At 41.7% G+C, this 27,127-nt stretch overlaps 1 protein-coding gene across 1 annotated transcript in view; it reads left to right on the top strand.

Moving 5' to 3' along the window:
- LOC124596474 (proteasome subunit beta type-4-like) overlaps positions 1 to 27,127 on the top strand; it is a 67,766-nt gene that overhangs the window by 26,780 nt on the left and 13,859 nt on the right. Inside the window, exon 3 of the mRNA XM_047135617.1 lies at positions 7,231 to 7,459. Within this exon, the coding sequence (XP_046991573.1) occupies positions 7,231 to 7,459 (229 nt within the window). The remainder of the gene's footprint in view (positions 1 to 7,230; positions 7,460 to 27,127) is intronic.

Here is a 27,127-nt window from a genome sequence, read left to right as displayed (position 1 = left end):
ATTGTTTTACTAACATTGATGTTTCGGACACTAAATTCACCTGGTCTGAACTCGATGGAGTGCATCCGGGAAGCTATTGGACACCATCTCCATGCCCACAAACCAATGGCTCATAATTTACAGGAATTGCATCATCTGTGCATTGGTACCTGGTGCCAAGAATCTAGCAAGGATTCCAGAATCCGTGCCACATATAATTGCTGCTTTATTGCATTTCAAAGGTAGACTGACATGCTGTTAAGCAGGCATTCATTATAATTTGGCTCACCAAAGTTGCTCTGCATTGGCATCAGTGTGGAATAAAAAATGCTAGCTGTCCAATTTCAGCAGATCAACCAGCTTTTCCATTGTATAAATTATCTTAACACACCAGCCAATAATATGACATACGAACCTACATTTGTCCTGCGCGTGAACCTACATTTGTCCTGTGCAAGATAACCTCCACAGTTGCCCATGTTGGATATGACTACAATAACAATTTGTTAAAAAATATGCATGTAGTAATAAAATCAGTTCATGTAGTGCTGTCCCAGTTATACCAAGTGTATATCACTTATGGGTCATTTAAGTCAAGTCATCCAGGCCATGACACACATTATCTAGTTGTGAACTGAGATTTCATGTACTGCATTTGTATCTAATATCATGAACTTTTGCCAATTTTTATTGCTTTATATACATTCTGTTGGTAGCAATTGCTGGAAGTTTGATGCAATTCATTACTTCAAAGCAAACTGTAAAAAATTGAAAATTGGCTGCAGTTTTTAAACAAAAAATGGTATGGTGACAGTTTTTTCCCTGAATTTCCTTTCAGGCATGTCATTTCTGAAAACATGTTAGAATCGTCCAATTAAATTTTTGTAAATTGATTTTATTTAATTTTATTGTTAAATTATAAAAAATATTTTGGACAATTGCCTCCCTCTGGAAAACACTGAAAAAATTAGAAAGTGCTCGACCGAGACTCGAACTTGGGACCTTTTTCTTTCGTGGGCAAGTGCTCTACCAACTGAGCTAGCCAAGCACGACTCATGCCCTGTCCTCACAGCTTTACTTCTGCCAGTACCTCGTTTTCTACCCTTCCAAACTTTACAGAAGGTCTCCTGCGAACCTTGCAGAACTAGCACTCCTGAAAGAAAGGATATTGCGGAGACATGGCTTATCCACAGCCTGGGGGATGTTTCCAGCTGGTAGAGCACTTTCCCGCAAAAGGCAAAGGTCCCGAGTTCGAGTCTCGGTCCCGCACACAGTTTTAATCTGCCAGGAAGTTTCATATCACCGCACACTCCGCTGCAGAGTGAAAATATCATTCTGGAAACATCCCCCAGGCTGTGGCTAAGCCATGTCTCCACAGTATCCGTTCTTTCAGGAGTGCTAGTTCTGCAAGGTTCGCAGGAGAGCTTCTGTAAAGTTTGGAAGGTACTGGCAGAAGTAAAACTGTGAGGATGGGGCATGAGTCATGCTTGGGTAGCTCAGCTGGTAGAGCACTTGCCTGTGAAGGGTCCCAAGTTCGAGTCTCGGTCCAGCACACAGTTTTAATCTGTCAGGAAGTTTCAACCTAGCTTGCACTTGTATGTGATAGAGACACTTAATATTTATAATGTCACCTCTCTTGGATGCCTATGTGCTACCGACAATTTTGTAAGGCCTGCGTGTTGCAGGTAACTATTAATATCACCATTGTTTGCCTTGATGTTGTAACCTGTATATGTCCTAAGATCCGATGATGGCGACTTTAGTATCACCGAAACCAGTAAACACAGAATAAAAAGAATTCCTGTGATCTTAGCTACCAGTTTATTGTTTTACAAGCATCTAGATCGCTCCCACATGAGCACAATGTGCTCCCTACAACATCAATGTTAGTTCACTATCAAGCCCCTCAAACCACTGTGACAAGGTTCTGGCTTTGTGACATGAACAGTTATTCCACTGAAAGATGGCTTAGCTGTTGGGAGAGACACTAATCATGAAGAGATGCAAGTGTACCACGACAGTGTTCACATAGTCTACAGGTCATATGATTTCATTGATTATTACCTCTAGTCCCAAGGAAGCACAGTTGAACATGCCCCAGAGCATAATACTGCATCCACCAGCCTAAGTTAGAGGTCAAACGTGTGTTTTGACTGGAGGAAGATGTCTCTGGATACTACCACTGACCTGATGTGCTGACGAGGCAACAGGTTCCCATCGATCCACGGACCAGTCTTGATGCACACTGCTATTGTAATTGACAGTATCATTGGGGGAAACTCTAGGAATCGTGCTGTGAAGTCCCATATTCAAGTATGTGTGTTCCAAAACACAGGTGCCTTCATCAGCATTGTATGCTCTCAACAGACCTACCATAGATTGGCACCAGTCCTGCTTTACAGCATGGGCTGGCCTCCGACATTCAAGTTCTGTGTTGAGCTAACAACTTGTCACCTACTTGTGCTTTCATTGTCCTTCAACAAATTCCCATAGATGCGTAAAACTGTAGCAAGATGCATATGTTTGTGTATTTTCCATATCAACAGTAGAATGTTTCCCATTTCTCTCTGCTTCACACATATATTTTCCTTACCATGCCAGTTGCCCACCGAACCAGTGTACATGATTCAAATGAAAACCAAAACCTGTTGTAGTCCTTTGTAGCACCAACAGATGGTGCTGCCATTAATGTCAGAGGTATCACACATCAAAGAATAGAAGTGCCCTAGGTTCCCTCAAGGTTATGTACAAGACCAGTGACTCACTGTAAAGTAGTTAACTGCTGTTTCATTTTATTGTTCCATTTAGATTAATGTTTCCCATGGAATGGATGCCCAAGCTTTCAGTTGACCAGGAGAAAGGAAGCTGGAGTATTAGCTAAGAGTCATTGGGAAGTCCAACATTTCTCAAGAAAGATATGGTGTGAGAAGCCACCTTCAGTTTTTACAGTACCTTAAGAAAATACATAGATATCTCAATGCTTGTTATTAGGTAGGCTTTGTGATTGTGGATCACAATAGAAGATCAAGGAGTCTTTTATTACAATAAAAGTCATGTGGCTTCCTTCAGTGGAAGAAGCAGTATATTCTGAAACGAGAAATCTCTGTCCATTACCAGTAGAATTTTCTTGCTTGCCTTCTATTGTACCCATGAGTGGGGAGGTGGGGGGGGGGGGGACCTGCGAAGCATACCACCATCAGCAAGATCTTGCTGATAACCCAAGGAAGTTCTGGTCCTAAGTAAAATTGCTAAGTGGTTTGGAGGTTTCTGTCCAGTCACTCAGGGACCACTCTAATGTGGCAATAAAATACAGTAAAAGGAAAGTGAAGTTTTAAATTCATTTATGCAGGATGGTCATACGAAAATTTTGTTGTTTGATCATCACACAGATTCCTGCATACATGACATAGTAACAGACATCCCTAGCATTGAGAAGCAACTGAAAGAGGTGAAAACAAGTAAGTCACCAGGTCCAGATGGAATTCAAATTCAGTTTTACAGAGTGTACTCTATGGCAATTTTTCTCAGTCTTTCAGTATTCACAATCCAATTTGTTATAGTAATTTTCATCTCCCCACCCCCCTCCCCAAACCTTCTTTCCTTATATGAAGACAAAACCAGAATCAATGGCCCTATATTGCTCTTTATCTTACAGGTAGTTAGTGAAAATACTCGGGTGTATCAGTTAGCAAAGAATAAGTCTTCATAGACTCCAGAACAAGTGGTGGAATCAAAAGACAGTTTAGTAATAAATCACATTTTAAATTCTGGGCTGGAGTGGATTGATGATGAGTTTCTTGCACTGAAAACTAGAGCAGTTAATCAACTGTTACCATTACAACATCCTATATATGGAATACCAGGTTTCTGTATTGGCTGCTTTGAAAACAAAGTATAGATTTCAGCTAAACACAGGAAAATCTATTTCTAATATCTAATCTTTGAAAACTTTGCTCTGCAAGCCAGGCCCAATGCAGTAACAAATAGTTACAAAAATAGCTGTCAGTTTAGTATTGAAAAGTTAATTATTAAATGCAGTGTCCAGTACTGATAAATCCTATTTATCAGTATGTTGTATCACTGAGAAAGTGAATTTTAATTTTAACAATGGAAAATCCAGAATGGAATGTAGCAACATTATGAGAAGGAAAGTTGCTACTCGCCATATAGTGGAGATGCTGAGTCGCAGATATGCACAGCAAAAATACTTTCACAATTAAAGCTATCGGCCATTGGCTTTCGTCAACAGCAACACACACACACACACACACACACACACACACACACACTCATGCAAGCGCAACTCACACACACACACACACACACTCATTCAAGCGCAACTCACACACACAACTACAGCCTCAGGCAACTGAAACCACACTGCGACCAGCAGCACCAGTGTGTGTGTGTGTGTGTGTGTGTGTGTGTGTGTGTGTGTGTGTGTGTATTGTTGACGAAGGCCAATGGCCAAAAGCTTTAATTGTGAAAGTCATTTTGTTGTGACTATCTGCGATTCAGCATCTCTGCTATATGGTGAGTAGCAACTTACTGTCTCATAATATTGTTGAATGTTAATTTTTTATGGTGTCAGAATGTATTTTTCTTTCCGTTTCTTTGAGTAAATTGATCAGTTTGTGAATGAATATTTTTTTATTTTCAACAAGCTTGTACCACCCATTCTCTGTCTTCATCTCTGCAAATCACTGTGAGGTGCATGGCAGAGGGTACATCCCATTGTAACAGTTATTACGGTTTCTACCTGTTCCAGTCACATATGGAGCATGGGAAGAATGATCGTTTGAATGCTCCTGTGTGAGCACTAATTATTCTAATCTTGTCTTCAGGATCCCTGTGTGAGCGATACATAAAGGGTTGTAGTATGTTTGTAGATTAACCATTTCAAGCTGGTCTTTGAAATTTTATTAATAGACTTTCTCAGGATAGTTTATGTCTATCTTCAGAAGTCTTCCAGTTCAGTTCCTTCAGTATCTCTGTGACACTCTCCCATGGATTAAACAATCCTGTGACCATTCATGCTGCCATTCTCTGTATGCATTCAATATCCCCTGTTAGTTCTATTTGGTATGAGTCTCACACGCTTGAGCAGTATTCTAGAACAGGTTGCACAACTGATTTGTCGGCTATATCCTTTGTAGACTGATTGCGCTTCCCCAGTATCCTATCAACAAAATGAAGTCTACCACCTGCTTTGCCCATGACTGAGCCAATGTGATCATTCCATTTCATCTCCCTACAAGTGTTACACCTTGGTATTTGTATGAGTTGGCCACTTCCAACAGTGACTCATTTCTTTTATAGTTGTAGGATACAAAATTTTTTTGTTTTGTGAAGTGCACAGTTTTACATTTCTGAACATTTAAAGCAAGTTCCCAATCTCTGCACCACTTTGAAACCTTATAAGCTCTGACTGAATGTTTATGCAGCTTCTCTCAAAGGGGGGGGGGGGGGGGGGGGGGGGTGCCACACAGATCGAGAATTGCTGCTCTGTGACAATGGCCCCTTACTTAGACCAAGTACAAAGTCTCAAAGGACTAAAAAACAGCCCAGGTGATTCTTGTATGCAACAACAGTTTACTGCAGAATTCTTCAACATATTCTCAGACTGAATCCAATAAATTGCTGTGAGACTGAAAAGTTTCTGATGAGAAATCGGCATGGGGTTAGAAAGCGTTGCTGCGCAAACTTCAGTTTTACCTTTTCTCCAAGGATATCTTGCAAACTGTGGATGAAGGTCAGCAGGCAGGTTCTATATTCCTATAGTTCTGAAAATTGCTTGACACAGTGCCCACTGCAGAGTGTTAATGAAAGCACAAGTATACGGAATAAGTTAACCACATATGTGAGCGGCTCGAAGACTTCTTAAGTAATAGAACACAGCATGTTGTCCTCAACGGCAAGTGTTCATCAGAGACTAGGGTATCATCAGGAGTGCCCCAGGCACTGATCTTATTCTCTACATACATACACCTCTGACAGTCAAGGTGAGAGCAATCTGCAGCTGTTTGCTGATAATGCTGTTATCTACAGGAAGGTGTTGTCATTGAGTGACTGCAAGAGGATACAAGATGGCTTAGGCAGAGTTTCTAGTTGGTGAGATGAGTGGGAGCGTACTCTAAGTATACAAAAATGTAAGTTAATACAGATGGGTAAGAAAAACAACGTTTTAATGTCTGAGTACAGCATTAGCAGTATGCTGCTTGACACAGTCACATCAATTAAATATCTAGGAGTAAAACTACAAACGAATATGAAATGGAAGAAACATTTAAGGACAGTAGTAGGGAAGGTGAATGGTTAACTTCGGTTTACTGCGAGAATTTCAGGAAAGTATGGTTATCTGTAAAGGAGACTGCATATAGAGCACTAGTGCAATCCATTCTTGAGTGTGCTTGAATGTTTGGGATCCCCATCAGGTCAGATTGAATGAAGATATTCTAGCAGTTCAGAGGCAGGGTGCTAGATTTGTTACCAGTTGGGCTGATACACATGAGTATAATGTAGATGCTTCATAAACTCAAATGGGAATTCCTAGAAGGAAGAGGATGTAGTTTTTGTGAAACACTATTGAGAAAACTTAGCAAACTGGCAGTGGAAGTTGATAGTAGAACAGTAGTACTGCCACCAACATGCATTTCGCATAAGGACTATGAAGATAAGAGAGATTAGGACTTTTACAGAGGCATATAGACAGTAATTTTTCCCATGCTCTATTTGTGAGCAGAACAGGAAAGGAAACGACTATTAGTGGTACGAGATACCCCCGCCATACACAATACAGTAGCTTGTGGAGTATGTATGTGCATTTAGACAGAGAATGTTTAAATTTTTGAATGAAAAAAAATAAGGAATAATAAGAACTCTCTTTGTTCTTATTTAAAGACTGGACTTAAATCACACTGAACAACTCAGTATTAGACAGCTCTTTTCTAACTCTTAAAAACAGTAAAAAGTCTGTTTGATCTGGTTTTCTTAAAAATGTGTACTGTACAGAAATATGTACATGATTCTGAACAGTTTTCAAAAATAATAAATAAAAAAGAACCTTAATATATTCACTACGACCCATTGTTTTCTTTCCCTTGAAAATTTCTGTTTTTTTTTATTTTTTTTTATGTGCATAGATCAATTAGCCTTCCCATTCTACATTTAATCCCTGAGTTCTGGAATTACTGATGTTTTAAATGGTTATGGAACTTCTTGAAATACAAATGAAGAAACCATGCGCTGTAGGTCTCTGTTCTGCTGGCTGCGGCGGCTGCTGTATGACCGGCGCACCCGGTTGAGGCCTCTGCGCATGGACGCAGTGGTGGCAGGTCTGGAGCCAGACGGGGAACCATTCTTGGGTGTCGTAGACCTGCGTGGCACTGCCTTCTCGGCACCCTCAGTGGCCACTGCCATGGGTGCCTATCTTGCATTGCCTGGTCTGCGGGAGGCTGGAACTTCACTCAGCCGCCAGCAGGTAACTTACCTCTATCAGAAAAACAATTCAGGTGAATCACAGAAATCATAGGAGTTGGACGGTGTATCTTCAGTATCTTAAAAGATAATTTGTGACTGCTGAACTGGGTGCCCAGAACACACAGTATTAGACTGCAACAAATACAATGAAATGCATTCAAGATGAAACTGGGGAAAATCCAATTTCTTTTTCATATTAAAAGAATTTCATATTAAAAATACATTAGGAAAAAACTGTTTTAGATATCAACAAATGTTCTAGGTTACTGTAATTAGATTTCCTGCTAAAATCAGTCAGGCACAAGCCTCCATTTGTCGACCACAAGGAGAGTAGTTCACTTAAATTTTGTCTGCCAGTGTGTAGTGATCTAGGCTGTATGTTTTCAAGTAGCTTGCATTCATGTTTTTAACAATTTTGATAGAATAAATCCTTGTCTGGAAGATGATAGGGCTTGATTTTATCTTTATTGGTATCTACTGTTTTCATTTGAATTTTAATAGCAGGATGGGTAGGGTGTTTGCACTATGTGTGTGGACACAGGAGGACTTGGCTGCATTTCATGAGAACTGAAGACTTTGTCATCTGTGGTTAGCCATCTGCTGGCTGCTGCCTCAGGGTGCAGCTGCAGCAGACAAACTAGCATGGGGAGGGGAGGGGGGGGAGGGGTCACTACTAATCGCCATGTCTATGGCATTCGATAAGCCACAGGTGCCCCGTGCATCATTCTAAATGGCAAGCACCTCAGAGAGCTCAGCATTCATTTGCTGGGTGTGAGCTTGGCAACCCTGAGTTTCCTGAGCTGAGAACTGGTAAATGCTGCCAGTCAGCATTGTCAGATCTCTGTAAACATAAGGTGTGGGCATGCTTCAGTGACTATAGTTTGGCATGGCGGTGGAAAGTTATATGTCATTGGGAACGGGGTCTTGGATTGATCATTTGGGTCAAGAGGATGGTGCAAACCTTTATTAAATAAAACCCTCACTCTTAAGGTGTGTTATGTTCCAATAAGATACATGACTGTTGAGGCAAAACAGTTGTTAACAGGCAACCTCTGAGAAACCTGCTGCACCTCAGTTGTAAAAGGTTTACATAGGCATGCAGAGCTCTGTCTGGGCAGACGGATGATTCCCTAGTGACTGGTGGGACCAAAATAGCTCACATTAACAATATTCAAACTCCCAGTGGAAGGGGTGGGCCGCTGGAAGGTTTATCTACCCACTACAAAAGAGACATCAGGTGGGTAGCCCATCTCGTACATCTCTTTCAGTGTTGAATACCAGTAACAGAACAATGCCAGTGCATAATGTATTAGTTGTCATGAAGCAGTAAGTGGGCATATCTGAGAGAAAATCCACATTCTGTAAACAGAAGGGAGTGGAGAGAATTGCTGTAGCTCCTAAATCTGCTGAAAGGTTACAGAATGGTACCCTGCTTGATACTCACCTGTAATTCACCTGAGTTACTTAAATATATAAAGGCTGCTTTCTTATGTCTTAGTCCAGTACAATGCCTTGCTTTCAATGCCAGGAATTTGGGCACACAGTTCCAGCATTCAAAGACAAGCTGACATGGGGGAGATAGAGTTTAGATGCTCCTGATCCAGGTTAGCTGCACACCTAACTACCTTGTTGTGTTAACTGCTCTGGCCCCTATGCACTCTCATGAAAGGAACATGCTCTTTATGTGCAGGAACAGAAGATTCAGGAGCTTCAGGTCACCAGGTGGTTACCATACACAGAGCAAGAAAGATTTTTGAGGCTGTGCAACCTCAAACATTTGCAACTTCATTCTCTACCATTGTCAAGGAACCACTTGCCAAGTCTGATGTCTGAACTCAAACAGCTGGTACTGACGCTAGCATGAGTACCATCTGCAACATTCAGTGGCAAAGTTTGATGCCTTGGCACAAACTCATAGTTAAATGCCAGTACATCTAGTGGCACTTGTAGCTGTGCCTGCCAAGGCAAATTGTAAAGAAAAGCAGGTGACTTCCACACCAAAAAAGAAATCTGGTGACAAGACATCTGTGTCTGATTCTTTACCATCCAAGGGACTATAAAGCAGGTGTTGAACTTTCTAACCATAGTGCTGTAGTAACTTCAGGTGGGAAATACTGTCTGATGGACCTAGACATATGAGTATGTTTGAGCAATCCACTGAGCCTGTCTACTCCTCCTGCCAACTTTTTAACTCACCTCCTAGGTGACAGGACTTACTGAGGATTAAACCCCATTCTTCAGTGGAATTTGTGTAGCCGTTGGACGCATTTGGAGAAATTAAAACTGCTTGTACAAGAATGGCCCACTTGCATCTGCCTTCAGGAGACACACTTCAAGGCCAAGGATAATTCTGTTTTGCCAAGATTTCACCTCCATGGGAAGAATGATCTAATCCTGACTGCACAGAGGTTCATCAATGAGGCACATCGCTACTCACCCATCACCTTCACCAACGAGTTACAAGAGGCTACAGTGGCAATGTATGCGCAATCTCGCCTTATAGAGTGCTCTGTGTACATCCTGCCACAGGGACCCCTTGGTGGCACAGCACTTGATCTCATGTACTATCTCTCTCACCCGTTCCTGTTACTTGGTGACATCAGTGCATATGATGTGTTGTGGGCTCATCTACTGCCTGCCCCTTGGGTCGGGCAGTTGAGAGGCTGCTGTTGTTAGAAGACATCAGCATGTTTAATACTGGGAAAGTGATGCACTTCTGCATGGCTGCTGGGTTGTCCTCTGCTGTATCTTTCCCTCTGCTCTCTTGCCATTACTGGTACTGTTACATGGGAAGAGGCCAGTGATTTACTCTCCCTTGACTCATGTGGCTTCACGTAGCTGTGACTACAACGCCTGAACAGAGGCCATCTATATGGCTGTTCGGCTGGGCGAACTGGCCACTGTACAGCTGATTGGCCATATTACAACACTGTGACAGCACACAGGAGTGAATGGACAACATCCAGGTTGTGAGGCAACATGCTGCTGATCCCCCCATTCCTCTAGACAGCCTAGAAGAAAAGCTGTTCCTTGGTGGGACAAGGAATGAAGTTAGTAATTTGGTACAGGTGTGCTGCATTATGTCAGTTTAGGAACGATCTTGCAGCCTTTTATTAGGTGAGAGCTAAAGCTAGGCATATCATCAAGGAGAGAAAACAATGCATGGAGAGAATTTTGAACAACCATTAACTGTTCCAAACCAGCAACGAAGATAAGGGAATCAATTTGGAAGCTATCAGGGAATAAAAGTCCAATACTTGTGATGTGAAAGAATGGTATCCTCCAAACAACACCAAGGGAAATAATGCAATCATTGATGAAACACTTTTATGTTTTGAACTCTACCTGTTATAACAACATAGGGAACACATAGAGAAATGGTGACTAGACTTTTCCTTTGAAAACTTGGAGCCCTATAACTGCCATTTATCCATGTGGGAATTACAGTCAGCACTAAATGCTGAGCTTGAAATTGCTGCTGGACATGAAAGTATTCAATATAGCATGTTACAACACCTAAGTAAGGAGCAAAAGAAGTTCCACGTCTCTTCAATAAGGTATGGGTTGATGGCTGTTATCTGGGTCTGTGGAGGGAGGTGATTCTGATATCACTTCAAATCCAGGAAATGACAGGTTATCTCTAGATAGCTACAGGAATGTTGTGACCACTACTTCATAGGAAAGACCTCTCAGTGGATAATAAGCCAGTGCATAGTGTGGACTCTCAAAACCAGGGTCTTGGCTAGTCATTTCCAATCTGGGTTTTGGAAATACCGATCCGCGCTTGATAGTTCTCCAGTTACAGAGTGTGGTAAAAGACTCATTATTATTCAAACAGCAATTTATTGGTATCTTTTACAATCTGAAGAAATCCTGTAATACCACCTGGAAGTACAACATGTTTCATCAGCTGCATGAATGGGGATTTCGTGGGTATTTCGCTGCCTTGTTGCAGTCCTTGCTCGCTGAAATATATTTTCATTATTGAGTCAGTGCTACATACTCCATTCCATTCCCTAAATGGAATGGTGTTTCTGAGGGTAGCATTCTGAGTTGTCACCCTTTTTATTATAGTAATAATAATGAGCATATGGCATTGGTGGTCGGGAGACCCCTCGCGGGGTGGTTCGGCCGCCGCTCCATGAGTTCTTTACCACCACTATGGCAAGTTGTGGGTGAATGAGGATGAAATGATGATGAAAGACACACAACACCCAATCATCTCGAGGCAGAGAAAATCCCTGACCCTGCCGTGCGCAGGAAGCGAGAACGCTATTTATTTTGGTGATTCATAGTATCTCTTTCACAGTAAGGAACTCAGTCAATTGTTCAACCTGGAGTTCCCAGTTAATTGTTCCTAATTTGTGGATGACTTTGTGGTATTTTGCTCTTCCTCCAGTCTCACAACTACTAACTTAAACTACATCTGACTCTTAGGAGGCTGGAGGATTGGACTGATACAGTTTTTCTTTTTTTTTGCATGGAGAATTTAAAATTCCCATCAATGATTTGCTTACCCGGAACTCCAGTTGAGGAGAACCATCTTGGGTTTTAAGATCTCAGTGAGGTTCTTGAGCTTCATCTTGTATCAGAGGTTAATATGACTGCCACACATAACGACCTGAAATGTATATATTTAAAGACACTAAACCTCTTAAAATAGCAGTATGAACTTGGGAGGAGATTGATTCAGTGTGCTTATATTCTGTAGAATCTTTGTCTGCACTTGATTTGCCTATAGCAGCATAGTGTATGGATCAGCTAGGCCTTCTTATGTAAAGATGTCGGATGATACCCACCAAGCATGCTTTAGGCTGGCCACAGGTACATACTGAGTCAGTTCCTTTCGTAGCCTCTGATGCTGGTGAGCCACCGCATATCATCTGGTTAGAGCTACTCAAGATGCAAATGTGTACAAAGTGCAGTCCATCTCCAACCATAGTGTCACTGGTGCTGGAGCTGAGCAACCTATACAATGCAGGTTTACTTGCTGCTGGGCTAGTAAGCCATTTTCAGTCCATGCGAAGAAATATCTTGAGCAAGTTGGTGTGGAAGACATACGAATTCTTAAACAGTGATGGAGAAAATCTGCTGCCTGAATGACTGACAGGCCCATCCTTAACTTCGATATGTCAGAATACAATAAGCTCACCATTCTGGCTTTAGCTATAAAATGAGTTTTTAATGGAATTTTATCAGATTATACAGAGCACATGGTGATTTTTACTGATAGATCAAAGCAGTGGGACAGTGATGAGTGTTCTGTTATCTTCCCATATTTTGTACTTAAACGCTGCCTACTAAGCCACTTCTCAGTTTACTATGTGGAGCTGTGGCTGGCCAAGAAGACACTGGAGCACATGAAACTTCTTGGTGGAGGGAAGTTTGTGTCCTAATGCTCTGCAGGATATTCAGTAAATTTTCCCAGCCAGTAGCATAGTTTGGATGGTCCAGGACACTATCCTCCTCCTGAATTGGCAGAAGAAAGAGGTGGTCTTCTGCTGGGTCTGTGAAACATGGTGAATGAGGAAGCTAACAGAGTAGCAAAAGCAGCCTGCTGCAAAAATACCACTCATCAACTTCACATCCCCCTGTTGGCTGTCGTAATGTGGGTGACAAAGAGTCAGCTGAATGGGAAAGACAGTGGCTGCAAGTGGGTAATGACAAGCTGTGGTCAGTCATACCAGCTATTAGGCCATAGTGCACTTCGTTTTGAACTCTATGAAGGGACAAAGTGGTGTGCACATGCCTATGTATCAGCTATTGCCCAGTGAGGCATGATTATCTCTTGTGACAAGAAAGACCCACTGGAATGCAGTGTTTGTGATATCACACTTATGGTGCACCAGGTTTCAACGTCTTGCATTTTGTATTCTGGTAGGAGGGAAGCCTTTGGTCTACTGAAGGAAAGGGCATTGATGATCACGTTGTTTAGCACCCAAAAATTTTTCTTGCATCCATCTAGAAACTAACACTTCACTCGGGACTCTCCATGTGTCGCTTGTTTTGTCTACAGGCTCTGCTGCCAAGTCATCTTACAGCGTATCTGGCACATGGGGACTGCACTCCCTGCAGAGTGAGTGGCAGTTCTAATGTGTTCACTTTGCTTGAGTTGGAGATTCAGTGTGGGGAATGACCACCTGGCCTCGCCCATTCACCCTGTGAGTGGACAAGTGGCTGCTCTCAGGATCTGAGCAGGCAGACAGAGGGGGCAGAGCTATTGGGACCTCTAATGTTAGGCGAGTTATGAAACCCCTTAGGGAAATAGCAACCAGGACTGGAAAGAAGTTCGTCTGCCAGGGGACCTCATCCAAGATGTGGAGGAGATATTGCCTTTGGGTATTGACAGTGCAGACATCAGTCATCTTCAAGTTGTGTCTCATGTTGGCACCAATGATGCCTGTAGCTTGGTTTCTGAGGCCATCTTCAGTTCATACAGGCGGTTGGCAGAGGTTGTGAAGTTGGAGCCAAGTGGAGGTATGAACAGACACTCCATAGATCCTGTGACAGTCTTCGTTACAAATTTATGGACCTACATTACGGGGTGGAGAATTGTAGGACTGCACTTGATAGCCCAGGGGTGCACTAAGCAGAGGAAGCAGGTACTCTGAAGCTGACTACTTGTGGAGTACACATGGGGATTTTTTTAGACTAAATGATAGTTTGAGGTCCTGTGATGGACACTCATCAGTCGATACACAGAGAATGAAATCAGATAACATACAAAGTAAAGATGCTTGTAACAGTAAATTGCCAAAGCAGTTGTTACAAAAATCCTGAATTTACTGTCCTACAGGAAAACTACTATACTCAATTTATAGTCAGAATTGAGAGCTGAATGTAACATGAAGTAGAAAGCTGCAAAATATTTAATGAGACACGGAATGTATCCAAAAGACTGATTGGATGCCATGGGAATAGGAAAATTCATTGCGAATGATAAAAATATTGTGTCTGTCAGTCTAAATTGAGTGTGACTGTGAAGTTATCTGGGAGCAAGTAACCATCCAAGGTGAACTCAAGCTAATTATCGGGTGTTTTTACTGCCACCTGACACTGCCATAACAGTTGTCCAATTATTCAAAGCAAGTATATGCTTAGCAGCACGGACGTACACTGATCATGTGGTTGGAAGCAGCTTTAACCTAATGAGTATAGACTGGTGCATCTATGGATTCATTGCAGGTGCTACAGATAGACAGTTGAGTGAAGCAGTTCCGAACACATTTTCCAAGAACTGTCTTGAGAAGCTAGTTCGACAACCCATAAGCAGTGAAAATATTTTAGAGCTTTTATATGTTGGTTAAATGGATTAAGGATGAAAAAGACCCACTGTAGTATACTAAGAACATTAGGAAAATGCTGAGGAAGCAATAGTGTTGCGCACTGGTTTAAAAAAAGAACACGGAAATGTCGACAGCGAAAGTCGGAAAGAATGTGTCCACATAGAAAAAGATCACTGTGCAAGGCATATAGCTTCCTTTGTCATACCTTAGTGAAAAATCTTGTTGAGAATCTGGGAAAATTATGGTCCTAAGTAAAATCAGTAAGCAGGTCAAAAACTTCTGTCCAGTGACTCACTGTGCAGTCACTCATTGACCAGTTTAGTGTGTCAATAGAGGACAGTGAAAGGAATGCTGAAGTTTTAAATTTCCTATTTAAAAAAAAATCGTTCATGCAAGAGGATCATGCAGACATACTGTTTGACTGTCGCAGAGACTTCTTTATGAAGGACATAGAAACAGGCATCCCTGGCATTGAAAAGAAACTGAAAGAGGTGCAAAGAAATAAATCATCAGATCCAGATGGAAGAACATTTCAGTCTTACAGAGAGAATTTTTCAGCATTGGCCCCTACTTAGCTTGCATTTATTACAAATCTCCTGCCCAGTGCAAGTGACTAGAAAAAAATGAAAGTCTCTCCTGTATATAAGTAGAGTAAAAGAAAGGCCCCACAAAATTACATATCAGTATCCTTGTATCGATCTGTAGTAGAATTATAAGTTCAATGTAATAAATTTTCTTGAGACAGAAAAGCTTCTGTCCAAAAATCAGCACAGATTTAGGAAGCATAGTTTGTTAGAAACTCAGGTTGCCCTTTCCTCACATTAGCCTGCAAACCATGGATGAAGAGCAGATTTTCATATTCCTAGATTTCTGGAAGCTGTTTGACACAGTGCTCCACTGCAGACTATTAATGAAGGTTTGAACACAAAGAACAGATTACCAGGTTTGGTTTTACAAAGAGCACTCTGTAGCATTGGCCCCTAACCTAGCTTGCATTTATCGCAAATCTCTCACCCAACACAAAGTCCCAAGCAATTGGAAAAAGGCACAGGTGGCTCCAGTATATAAGAAGGATAAAAGAACAGGCCCGCAAAGTTACAGACTAGTATCTCTAACTTCTCTTTGCTGCAGCATCCTTGAACATATTCTCAGTTCAAATACAATAACTTTCTTGAGACTTAGAAGCTTATGTCCATGAATCAGAATGGTTTTAGAAGGCATCGCTCATGTGAAACTCAGCTTGCTCTTTTCTCACATAATTTACTGCAAACTATGGATGAAGGGCAACAGGCAGACTCCATATTTCTAGATTTCCAGAAAGCATTGGACATGGTGCCCCACTTCAGGCTGTTAACGAAGATAGGAGCATATGGACTAAGTTCACACATATTTGAATGGCTTGAAGGTTTCTTAAGTAATAGAACACAGTATGTCATCCTTGACAGCAAGTGTTCATCAGAGACAAGGGTATCGTCAGGAGTGTCCCTGGGAAGTGTGATAGGACCACTTTTGTTATCTATATACATAAGTGATTTGGTGAGTGGAGTGGGCAGCAATCTGCAGTTGTATGCTGATGATGCCGTGGTGTATGGTAAGATGTTGAAGTTGAGTGACTGTAGGAAGATGCAAGTCAACTTGGACAAAATTTCCAGTTGGTGTGATGATTGGCAGGTAGCCCTGAATGTGGAAAAGTGTATATTAATTCAGGTGAGTAGGAAGAACAAATCTGTAATATTTGGTACAGCATTACTAGTGCCCTGCTTGACACACTAAAGCTGTTTAAATATCTGGGTGTAACATTGCAAAGCGATATGAGATGGAAGAGCATATGAGAACTGTGGTAGTGAACACAAATGGTCAATTGCGGTTTATTGGGAGAATTTTAAGTAAGGGTGGTTCGCCTGTAAAGGAGACCACATATAGGATGCTGGTGCAACCTGCTCTTGAGTACTCCTTGAGCGTTTGATATCTGTACTAGGTCAGATTGAAGGAAGACATTGAAGCTGTTCAGAGGCAGACTGCAAGATTTGTTACCAGTAGGTCTGAACAACATGTAAGTGTTACAGAGATGCTTCAGGAACTCAAATCGGAATCCTTGGAGGGAAAGTGACAATGGTTGTTGTGAGCGGACGCAAGGAGAATTGGCCACTCTTCGGGGGCAGGTGGAGGCTTTGTCTGTTAGGGTCATCGAGCTCGAGGCGCAGGCGTCGGCTCGTAGTGGCGTCGGGGCAACTGTGGTGAGACCTATGCCTACTTCGGTGGCCTTGGAATCACATGGAACCCCTGATGTCGCTGCATCTTCCGGCAGTGAGCATCTTACCGGTCAGCCATCACTCCAGGGTGAATGGCGGACAGTGGTGGGCTCGCGCGTGCCTGGCCGAAAGGCGAAGGTGGGATCTGGCCGCGTGGCAGCTGCCTTACCCCTTTCCAACAGGTACGGGGTGCTTCCTAGTGGTGATGACATCGTTTCCGAGCCACCACAGGATGCCTCGCCTGTTGGGCCAGTGACCGATTCTCCGGCAAGGTCCCGACAGTCACAGAGGGCGGGCCTATTAGTTATAGGGAGCTCCAACGTTAGGCGGGTTATGGAGCCCCTCAGGAAAATAGCGGGTAGGTCGGGGAAGAATGCCAGTGTGCACTCGGTGTGCTTGCCGGGGGGTCTCGTCCGTAATGTGGAGGAGGCCCTTCCGGCAGCTATTGAACGCACTGGGTGTGACCGGCTGCAGATAGTAGCACATGTCGGAACGAATGACGCCTGCCGCTTGGGTTCTGAGGCCATCCTTGGTTCCTTCCGGCGGCTGGCTGATTTGGTGAAGACAACCAGCATCGCACGCGGAGTGCAAGCTGAGCTTAATATCTGCAGCATAGTGCCCAGAGTCGATCGCGGTCCTCTGGTTTGGAGCCGTGTGGAGGGTCTAAACCAGAGGCTCAGACGACTCTGCGACTATAATGGTTGCAAATTCATCGACCTCCGTTATTGGGTGGAGAACTGTAGGGCCCCCCTAGACAGGTCAGGCGTGCACTACACACCGGAAGCAGCTACTAGGGTAGCAGAGTACGTGTGGCGTGCACACGGGGGTTTTTTAGGTTAGAGGGACCCCCCCTTGGGCGAAACGATAAAATACCTGACGGCTTACCAGAGAGGACATTATCATCGTTGATAAAGAACGTCCGTCCTCAGAGACCAAAAACAGGAAAAGTTAACGTAATATTGGTAAACTGCAGGAGTATCCAGGGCAAGGTTCCTGAATTAGTATCTCTTATTGAAGGAAATAGTGCGCATATAGTATTAGGAACGGAAAGTTGGTTAAAACCGGAAGTGAACAGTAACGAAATCCTAGACACAGAATGGAATATATACCGCAAGGATAGGATAAACGCCAATGGTGGAGGAGTATTTATAGCAGTAAAGAATTCAATAATATCCAGTGAAGTTATTAGCGAATGCGAATGTGAAATAATCTGGGTTAAGTTAAGTATCAAAGGTGGGTCAGATATGATAGTCGGATGCTTCTATAGACCACCTGCATCAGCAACCGTAGTAGTTGAGCGCCTCAGAGAGAACCTGCAGAACGTCGTGAAGAAGTTTCGTGATCATACTATTGTAATAGGGGGAGACTTCAATCTACCAGGTATAGAATGGGATAGTCACACAATCAGAACTGGAGCCAGGGACAGAGACTCTTGTGACATTGTCCTGACTGCCTTGTCCGAGAATTACTTCGAGCAGATAGTTAGAGAACCAACTCGTGAAGCTAACGTTTTAGACCTCATAGCAACAAATAGACCGGAACTTTTCGACTCCGTGAATGTAGAAGAGGGTATCAGTGATCATAAGTCAGTGGTTGCATCAATGACTACAAGTGTAATAAGAAATGCCAAGAAAGGAAGGAAAATATATTTGCTTAACAAGAGTGATAGGGCACAAATCGCAGAATATCTGAGTGACCACCATCAAACGTTCATTTCTGAGGAAGAGGATGTGGAACAAAAATGGAAAAAATTCAGAAACATCGTCCAGTACGCCTTAGATAAGTTCGTACCGACTAAGGTCCAAAGCGAGGGGAAAGATCCACCGTGGTATAACAATCATGTACGAAAGGTACTACGGAAACAAAGAAAGCTTCATCATAGGTTTAAGAGTAGTCGAATCATAGCTGATAAGGAAAAGCTGAACGAAGCGAAAAAGAACGTAAAGAGAGCAATGAGAGAAGCATTCAACGAATTCGAACATAAAACATTGGCAAACAATCTAAACAAGAACCCTAAAAATTTTTGGTCATATGTAAAATCGGTAAGCGGATCTAAATCCCCCTATTCAGTCACTCGTTGACCACGATGGCACCGAAACAGAGGACGACCGAAGAAAGGCAGAAATACTGAATTCAGTGTTCCGAAACTGTTTCACTGTGGAAAATCGTAACACGGTCCCTGACTTCAGCCGTCGCACGGACGCCAAAATGGAAAATATTGAAATAAACGATATCGGAATTGAAAAACAACTGCTATCACTTAGTAGCGGAAAAGCATCCGGACCAGACGAGATACCCTTAAGATTCTACAGTGATTATGCTAAAGAACTTGCCCCCTTTCTATCAGCAATTTATCGTAGATCGCTGGAAGAACGTAAAGTACCTAGCGACTGGAAGAAAGCGCAGGTCGTTCCCATTTTCAAGAAGGGTCATAAATCAGATGCGAATAATTATAGGCCTATTTCGCTTACGTCAATCTGTTGTAGAATAATGGAACATGTTTTGTGTTCTCGTATTATGACGTTCTTAGATAATACAAATCTCCTTCATCATAACCAACATGGATTCCGCAAACAGAGATCATGTGAAACTCAGCTCGCCCTATTTGCCCAAGAAATTCACAGTGCCGTAGACACTGGCGAGCAGATTGATGCCGTATTCCTGGACTTCAGGAAGGCATTTGATACGGTTCCGCACTTACGTTTAGTGAAAAAAATACGAGCTTACGGAATATCGGACCAGGTTTGTGATTGGATTCAGGATTTCCTAGAAGAAAGAACACAACATGTCATTCTTAACGGTTCAAAATCTGCAGATGTAGAGGTAATTTCGGGAGTACCGCAGGGAAGCGTGATAGGACCTTTATTGTTTACAATATACATAAATGACTTAGTTGACAACATCGGTAGCTCCGTGAGGCTATTTGCAGATGACACGGTTGTCTACAAGAAAGTAGCAACATCAGAAGACTCGTACGTACTCCAGGAGGACCTGCAGAGGATTAATGCATGGTGCGACTGCTGGCAGCTTTCCCTAAACGTAGATAAATGTAATATAATGCGCATACATAGGGGCAGAAATCCATTCCAGTACGATTATGCCATAGGTGGTAAATCATTGGAAGCGGTAACGACCGTAAAATACTTAGGAGTTACTATCCGGAGCGATCTGAAGTGGAATGATCACATAAAACAAATAGTGGGAAAAGCAGGCGCCAGGTTGAGATTCATAGGAAGAATTCTAAGAAAATGTGACTCATCGACGAAAGAAGTAGCTTACAAAACGCTTGTTTGTCCGATTCTTGAGTATTGCTCATCAGTATGGGACCCTTACCAGGTTGGATTAATAGAAGAGATAGACATGATCCAGCGAAAAGCAGCGCGATTCGTCATGGGGACATTTAGTCAGCGCGAGAGCGTTACGGAGATGCTGAACAAGCTCCAGTGGCGGACACTTCAAGAAAGGCGTTACGCAATACGGAGAGGTTTATTATCGAAATTACGAGAGAGCACATTCCGGGAAGAGATGGGCAACATATTACTACCGCCCACATATATCTCGCGTAATGATCACAACGAAAAGATCCGAGAAATTAGAGCAAATACGGAGACTTACAAGCAGTCGTTCTTCCCACGCACAATTCGTGAATGGAACAGGGAAGGGGGGATCAGATAGTGGTACAATAAGTACCCTCCGCCACACACCGTAAGGTGGCTCGCGGAGTATAGATGTAGATGTAGATGTAGATGTAGATTTTTGAGAAGCATTATTGAGGAAAGTTAGAGAACTGCATTTGAACTGACTGCCGAACGATTCTATTGCTGCCAACATACGTTGTGGGTAGGGGCAACAAAGATAAGATGCAACAAATTAGGGCTCACACAAAGGCAAATAGATAGTCGTTTTTCTCTTGCCCTATTTGTGTGTGGAAAAAGAAAGGAGATGATTAGTAGTGGTAAGGGTACCCTCTGCCATGCACCATATGGTGGCTTGCGGAGTATCTATGTAGATGTAGACTTACGTGAATGTCATGCAGATTTCTTAACTAATAGGACCCAGTACGTTGTCTTGGATGGCGATTGTTCACCAGAGACAAATGTGTCTTCAGGAGTGCCCAAGAAAGTTTAATAAGGACTGCCCTTTTCTGTATGTATGTAAACAATTTGTTTGCTGATGATGCTGTAATGTGTGGCAATATGTGACTATAACTGAGTACAGGATAACTTAGATAGAATTTCCATTTTGTGTGATGAGTGGCAGCTTACTCTGTAAAGTAGAAAAACTCAAGTTAATGCAGATGATAAGCAAAAACTATCCTGTAATGTTTGAATACAGTATGAGTGGTGTGCTGCCTGACACAGTCGTGTTGATTAAATACTTAGGTGTAACTCTGTTGAGCGATAGGGAATGGAATGTGCATATAAGGCAGCATATAGAATACTAATGCGACCTACTCGTGAGTACTACTTGAATGTTTCCGATCTCCACCAGGTCGGATTAAAGGAAGGGATAAAAGCAATTAAGATGCATGCTACTAGATTTTTACCAGTAGATTCATTCAGCACGTGAAATATTTTTTGAACTTAAATGGGAATCCCTGGAGGGAGGATGACATTCTTTTTGTGAAACATTATTTTGGAAATTTAGAGAACCAGCAGTGGCAACTGACTGCAGAATGACTGTACTGCTGCCAGTGTAGATTTTGTGTAACGACTGTGAAGATGAGATAAGAGAAATTAGGGCTTATACAGAAACATATAGACAAATTATTTGCCCCTCACTCCATTTGCACATGAAACAGGAAGGGGAATGACTATAGTCGAGATAATGTAAGAAGATTCCTGACAGCATGCAGCACTGTTGCCAGCTTTCAGTTGCAAAGAGCTAATAGCTTCAGGCTAAAACAGTAACTGTCTAAATGTCTGCAGAGCTGAGACAACGCTGATGCACTGCCATAGAGACGTTTATGAAATGTATTATATTGTTGGTTGAGGTAGGTGTGTGAAACTGCCATACCCAGCCCAGCGCAACTGTCAGGGATCAACTTATGCTGACTCAGCTATAGTAGTGGTGCAAGGTACCCTTCACTATGCACCCTGTGGTGGTGTATATGATGAACAGTAAAGAGATCAGAGGTAGTTTTGTTTAGGTCGAGCATGGTAGCTTGTGTACACACCGCACCATGGCCAGTGACCAGCTCGCCTTTCTGAGAGAGTGACAGGGGTCTCAAGACGCACCATACGAACTGCTTACATGTTTATTTACATACTTAATTAGTGAGTCAGAGGCAGCTGAACCAGATGTTTAATTAAAGTCAGCATAATTAATTGCACAGGACAGCTATATGAACAGCATGGCAGCATGTGGTAGACAGTATAGACACACTTCATAAACATCACCTAGATCAGACACTGATAAGCCAAAACGTTAAGACCAACTGCTTAATAGCTTGTTTGTCCATATGCAGTGATGGCGCCAGATATTGACCCAGATGGGTTCCATAGGGTTTACTTCAGGCAAATTTGGTTGCCGAGACATCAATGTGAGTTCACTATAATGCTCCTCAAGTCATGGTTCTGGTTCCGAGACGCTGACAGTTATACTGCTGAAAGATAACATTGCCGTTGGGGAAGAGATCAAGCAGGAAGAGATGCAGGTGATTACAGCTACCAGCATGTCTTCAACTACTACCACAGGTCCCACGCAAGTGCAGGAGAATGTCTCCCTGAGCGTAATACTGCTCCTACCAGCCTGCATCAGTGCCATGCTGCACATTTCGAGCCACCATTCTTTTCAATGATGGCATTTTTGGAGACAACCATTGACCTGGTGTAGGAAAAATGTGATTCATCCAAAGAGCTGACATGTTTGCACTGATCAGTGGTCAAATCCTGATGGTACCATGCCCACTGCAACCATAATTGAGAATGTCATTGGGTCAACATGTGAGCACATAGGAGTGGTCTGCTGCAGAGCTCATGTTCAACAGTGTACATTAATTGGTGTGCTCTCAAACACTCGTGTGTGCCCCAGCACTGTACTTTTTCAGCAGAGATTCCACAGATCACCATCTATCCTACTTTACAAAGTGGGCAATCCTCCTAACCCCACATTCTGTGAAAAGTTATGGATGTCCAGCCGTTCAGTGCCTAATGGTAGTTTCACTGTCCTTTTACATCTTTCCATAGATGCCCACTACAGTAGCAATTGAACATGCAACCAGCTTCACTGTTTTTGAGATACTCATTCACAGGTTCTGTTTAATAATAATCTGCCCTTTGTCAAAGTCACTTATCTCAATGGAGTTCCCTATTTGCAGCCCATATCTTCACTAAGGTGATCGCCTGTCCGTGTAGCTCCACTTACGTACTTTTGTTACCATGTCACATGCCCACAACACCACCAGGCAGCATCCAAAGTCACGACTGGCAGTGATCATAATGTTTTAGCTTATTAGTGTAAGTAGTCTATAATATTGTTGTATTCCATCCTGGTTTTCCATTGTTTGATTTTTTTTCCCATCCCTAATTAGTAATTTTAAATTACTAATTAAAATTTTACGCAGTTTTGTCCATAATTCAAATTCCATTAAAGATTTATAAATTTGTATAACAGCAGTGGAAAGAGCAGATCATTTCCTATAAAACTAACTTGATATATATATTGTAAATGTTCAAGGCACAGTCGACAAAAAGTGAATATTGGTCATACCATTTGATACGTGAAATCATTCTAATTATGACTGTAAGTGAACCACTTGACCAAACTTCTGTTGGGATATATCAATTTGATTAGCATTTCTACTGTCACCTCTAGCTTTAAAATCACATGTCAATGTCGAAAGTTGTAATTTGGACTACTGATTTCTCTTACTCGCTGAATAATTTAAATTCACAGAAATTTCAGTGTTAGAACCACTTTTATCAAAGAGGCCACCATCTTTGCTTTGGGTCAGCCGTACAAGTGCAGAAGTAGGTTCTATGCATCTCTGGGCAACAATGTAACTGATAATTTACTGGAATTTGAGGTCTTTCGGGTTGCCATGTGTGAAAATTTAGAGTAAATTTTCATTTTGATTTAGTGGGGACTGATAATTACAGCTGTTGCATTTAGAATAATTTTGTCAAGGGTCAGACAGATTTGTCTTTATTGTGATTAATGCTGGACTGGACAGAGAATATTTTTGGATGGTGAACTCAGATGCCTAATCTTTTGAAACCCAACAATGTGAAACGAAATATAATTTTAACATTTTTCATAAAATTAATTTTTATTGTCATAATAAGCAATGAATACAACAAGAAATTGGCAAAAAGCACATCCTCAATAGTTCAGGAGATGGTTTTACTTTGGAATATAATTTTAAATTTTTTTACAGAATAAATATTTATTATCATAGTAATTAATGAATACAAGAAGAAAATTGCAAAAAGTATGGACTCAATTGTTTTAAAGAGGTGGGGTCACTTCAGAGCCATTAGGACATACTGTTTTCAACCACCCATCATTTCATGTGATAAGTTTGAAAGAAAATTCATATTTTTCCAAAACATAGTTAAAACATATTGAAATGTCCATGAATTCATAATGCCTAATACAAATTGTAGCCCTAAATAACAAACAAAAATGTGCCTAAAATTTAAGAAATTGTGCATCAAAACTACATAGTCCCCATGTGGTTTCGTTTCAAAACTACTCGTAAAAGCTGTAGTGCATTACAATAACTTTAGATATACTTACTTTCACTGTCAGTGATCTCCTCAGTGTGAATCAAGTGACTGCTACAATGCACTATGTTAGTAGAAGTACATCAGTCAGCTTCTAATACATTTTATCATAGAAGCAGACAACAAAATGTCCATAAACATTTGTATGCAACATCTTCCTTGCCTGACTTGCTCTGTCTTGTGTGCTGAAGCACACAACTCTCTCTGTCTGCTACCACCAAGCAGCACTGCTGCTCAGTAATGGTTGCTCTCCTTCTTTTGCTGCCCCTCTTAACACATTGTTAATTCAACTATCGCATTAGGCCACTTTGGGTGTGTTACATAAGATGACTAGATATTAAAAAATGTTGGTGATGAGAAACTAATTGATGTTTTCCTTTGACACAGAGCATCCCATGAAATATGTAATGAGTGTTTGTTTGAGCTGGGTCTTCCCACACATTGCAAAACTGAAACTACAAGTATCTTCTGAAACACCAGAGAAAACGTACCTTAAGCCTCTCAGGAAAAAACACTCGATAAAACGATTCCTTCAGAATGAACCAAATTTCAACAGCAAATGCTGTATCCCACAAGGAGCTATAGAGCTACTGTATTTACTCGAATCTAAGCCGCACTCGAATCTAAGCCGCACCTGAAAAATGAGACTCGAAAGCAAGGGAAAAAAATTTTCCCGAATCTAAGCTGCACCTGAAATTTGAGACCCAAAATTCAAGGGGGAGAGCAAAGTTTTAGACCGCACCTCCAAATTGAAACAAAGTTGGTCCATTGTAACATGAGACACAATTTTGGTTGAATGGATGAAGATACAACTACAGTAGTTTGGACCGAGTCGTAAGCTCAATATTTAAGCTTTATCAAGTAGCCATTGGTATGTGTCAGGCGCTCAGTCCATATTTATAAGGGTACCTTCTTTTTTCAAATGTTTTGTCTGGTTTGAATCGATCGCTTATTTTGCTTTAATCAGATCAGTGCCGTTCTCTTTGTTATAGGTGTTTACATCACTCTAAGCTGAAAATGCACAATTGTACTGTGTCATGCATTGTTTGTCGCATTCTGATAATGAGTGATAATGAGTCGCCGCTCGAGGCATGGCTTGCTTTTGTGCGTGCTACCACCACTTACAATAAAAAGAAGAGAGGAATTGTCACATAAGCGAAAGAATGACAAGAGACTGTTATTTGTTATTACTTACACTGCTGCTTTCTTTGATAATGATCAACAAGAACCAAATAATAGACTGCATATGTTAGATGTTCTGAACGAGAGTTTAGTGAAAATTTTTCTCTGTTTGAAAATCCTTGCAGACGCCTGTTTAGTACATAACATTCTGCATAGAAATTAGAGTCATCTTAGATTTAAAAATCTAGTCAGTTGCCGTGCTTCAGTTCTGACTGTATCACTATCCAGCATAAAAATAATACGAATATAATAATGACATGATACGAATATTCTTCCGCGCTTGCTGGTGTCTCACTCTAGTTTCCTAGTTTATTAGGCAGACAGGATTTAAATGAGATAGCAGCAAATACGAAAGAATACATGGCATAATGTTTACATTCTTCTACCTTTTCTTTTAATTTATTTATTGGTGCAGAGGTTTTGGCACCAGTATTTATCTTTGAGTGTGCACAAGCATGCCTGTGTAGCGCTACATATATTCGACGGCAGAAGTTAGTTGTGGCGGCACCTACCAACATTTTTCAGAACTTCCGCTTACTCTGCACTTGATTCTAAGCCGCAGGTGGTTTTTTGGAGTACAAAGAGTGGATAAAAAAGTGCGGCTTAGATTCGAGTAAATATGGTACCTCCACATATGGGTGCAATTTAATGAATGAATGAAAGTTGGAGATGTGACAGACGTACACAGGGAAACTGACAATGTCAATGACATGAGTGTAATGTAAATGCCTATGAGACAGCAACAGCTTCTGTCACATGGTTGGTGATGCATGTTGGAAACAGCAGATGAGTACAGCTCATCACTGAGACATTTATGAGAAGTGATAAACAATGAAGACATCAAAAGATTAGTTCTGTCAGTGGAGTAAAGTCATTGTCCAGATACTTGTGGATGAGACAGTGACTGAAGTAGGAGTAATTAAAACAAAATCTGAAGTGTTGAATTGACTTAAAATGTTCCTTCATGAGGAAAAATCAAAGAATGTATGAATGGAATGAGATGAAACATGCCCAGCAGGAGATTGAATGCCACCTGGTGTCATGGCAAGTGATGCACTAAGGAAAGTGAATAAGCAGAACAGAGTTGAATGAGGAATCATTCTAATGATGATAACGACCATGAATCGAGAAATCTACTAACAAACAGTTTTGCCAAAAGGCAGATTATGATGGCCTTGTGCTTGGCAATGAACATGATAGAAGTGGCGAAGCTGGTCAATTG

The sequence above is a fragment of the Schistocerca americana genome, chromosome 2, assembly GCF_021461395.2.
Source record: "Schistocerca americana isolate TAMUIC-IGC-003095 chromosome 2, iqSchAmer2.1, whole genome shotgun sequence".
Lineage (NCBI taxonomy): Eukaryota > Metazoa > Arthropoda > Insecta > Orthoptera > Acrididae > Schistocerca > Schistocerca americana.
Note: the sequence above shows the minus strand (reverse complement) of the source record. Positions and strands in the feature narration are given on the sequence as shown.